Genomic DNA, 2,115 nt, shown 5'->3' with positions numbered 1-2,115 from the left:
CCACGAATCGGCCGGTTAGTCGGGGGGGGGCGTTGCTGCCTTGCCTAGGGCAGCAGCAAAGTTAAATACACCGCTGCCTCCATGTCATTCTTTTCTAGACTTAAGGTCTAGGCAGTACAGATACATTGAAGTGCATAATATGCATACATTATACAGTATTTCATTTGATTATTTTGTTTTGTGTTTTATAACTGACCTTTTTTAGTTTCCCAGGAGGGAAGTGCGATGCATCTGATAAAGACATCATAGACACAGCCCTAAGGGAGGCACAAGAAGAACTTGGCGTGTCGCTGGCTCGCAGCATGGTTTGGGGTTCTATGAAGCCAATCACTGATTGGGTAAGAACTTTGTGTGGGACCTAAAGAAGTGCCTAGCTCACTCTGATTCTTGCAATACTATGAAAGGTGACAATGATGATTTATTGTCCAGTGAGCAATAGAGGTGGAGAAGAGACCTGGAGCTGCAACGCTAAGCCAGGGTGTGTTGGCTTCCAAAATGCTTTGGAGACTGATCTGCTTACGGATAAGCTCATGTTGGAACATTTCCTTGGAACAAGGCACTTTGTTGTTTCTCCGCACAAGGAAGTGCTGCAGGCACCTCCACCCAACCATGTAAACAAAGGGGTGGGATGCTTGTGCTGATGGCATATACCTTTATATGACCACATAGCCATAGTCAGTAAAAGTAATTTACCAACTATAGGCATGTAGCCATATAGGGTCTATGATATCCTTTTACTTACATCAGGCTGCAGATGGGGAATAGCCACAGGAGATGGGGAATAGCCACTTTCTCTGGGACCACAATGGGACAGGATTGTACCTCCAAACCTGCCCATACTCTGCAACCAGGGCAGTTCTGGCATGTCTCTTTGCCATTAAAAGGGGCAATGGGATACAAGGAATGGAGGTAAAAACTATAAGTAAGCTACAAAATAGTATTATGTGCATTTGGGTTGCTGCAGAGCCTGTGCCTGCCCTACAGGTTACAAATCACTTGCCAGCAGACATGTTCAGGTTTCCAGTTAAGGGATCTTTGAATGGAGGTGGCATTGTTGCAACGATCTGCATTGTGTGCAATGTCGTGAACATACAGCAGACATTATTTTAGACTTTTTTTGTTCTTTTAAAGGAGAACTATGGGGTTAGGGCTTTTCCCCATAGTTCTCCTAAGGGTAACAGGAGGACACAAACTAGCGTCCTCCCGTCACCCAAAGCTCGGTATATCGCAAGCTACAGCTCCCGGTATACTGAGACGCCGGGACGGATCCCGACATTACTATCTGGATCCACCCAGCTGTGTGATTGACAGCTGGCTCTGCCTATCCAGAGGTAGAGCCAGCTGTGCCCGTTCGTTCCACCAGTCAGTGCTGGAGGAGCAGTGGAATCCCTGCAGGGAGCCGTGAGTGACAGGCATGGCTCTCTGCAGGGATAGATCGAGAAGTGAGCGAGCGACGGTATGCGTTCGCTCCCCGATCTATTGAACCGGCGTGTGACAGTTTCATTGTCACAGGTCGGCTAGAACTATAAGGCTGAGTGATTTGTCACTCGCCTCATAGTTCTCCTTTTAAGACTTTTGGTCAATAAATAAAACACTAGTGCGAGAAGGCTGCAGTGGAAGCAGTAAATCCCCAGTTTCTGCGCTGTGTTTGAGGGCATCCATAAATGATCTCCTTCAGAAAATGCTAGTTGCCTGACTGTCTCTGGCTTCCATCCTTTTTTTTATTTCTGATCCATATTACACATGAACACCAGGAGAGTCGAAGGAATGTCTCAAAGGCCTTATCTGCATACTTGGTCCAGGTGACGCAAGGGAAAGGTGGAAGGTCAGTTTGAAAATCCGGCAACTAGAAGAAGTTAGTCCACCCAAAAGTGATATATGGGCAATATACTTTACTGTCCTTTCATTTTTAAAGACGTCACCTGTGTTGTGCGTTATTACAGCCAGTTGTGTGCATCCTTGTTGGTACGGCATCTAATATCTCTGTTTTCCAACAGACGGGTATGGTCATTGTTCCGGTTCTGGCAAACATAGGCTGCCTGGAGGACCTGGCTGCCAAGCCCAATCCAGAGGAGGTGTGTAAAGTACAACATGACAATAAAGCAAACCTGGATA

General features: G+C 46.5%; 1 protein-coding gene across 1 annotated transcript in view; it reads left to right on the top strand.

Annotated features, from left to right (window-relative positions):
• NUDT8 (nudix hydrolase 8) overlaps positions 1-2,115 on the top strand; it is an 11,525-nt gene that overhangs the window by 4,128 nt on the left and 5,282 nt on the right. The window contains exons 2-3 of the mRNA XM_018572236.1: positions 206-338; positions 1,998-2,075. Of these exons, the coding sequence (XP_018427738.1) occupies positions 206-338; positions 1,998-2,075 (211 nt within the window). The remainder of the gene's footprint in view (positions 1-205; positions 339-1,997; positions 2,076-2,115) is intronic.

Source organism: Nanorana parkeri, unplaced genomic scaffold (genome assembly GCF_000935625.1).
Source record: "Nanorana parkeri isolate BGI_ZX_2015 unplaced genomic scaffold, ASM93562v1 scaffold1972, whole genome shotgun sequence".
Taxonomy (NCBI): domain Eukaryota; kingdom Metazoa; phylum Chordata; class Amphibia; order Anura; family Dicroglossidae; genus Nanorana; species Nanorana parkeri.
Note: the sequence above shows the minus strand (reverse complement) of the source record. Positions and strands in the feature narration are given on the sequence as shown.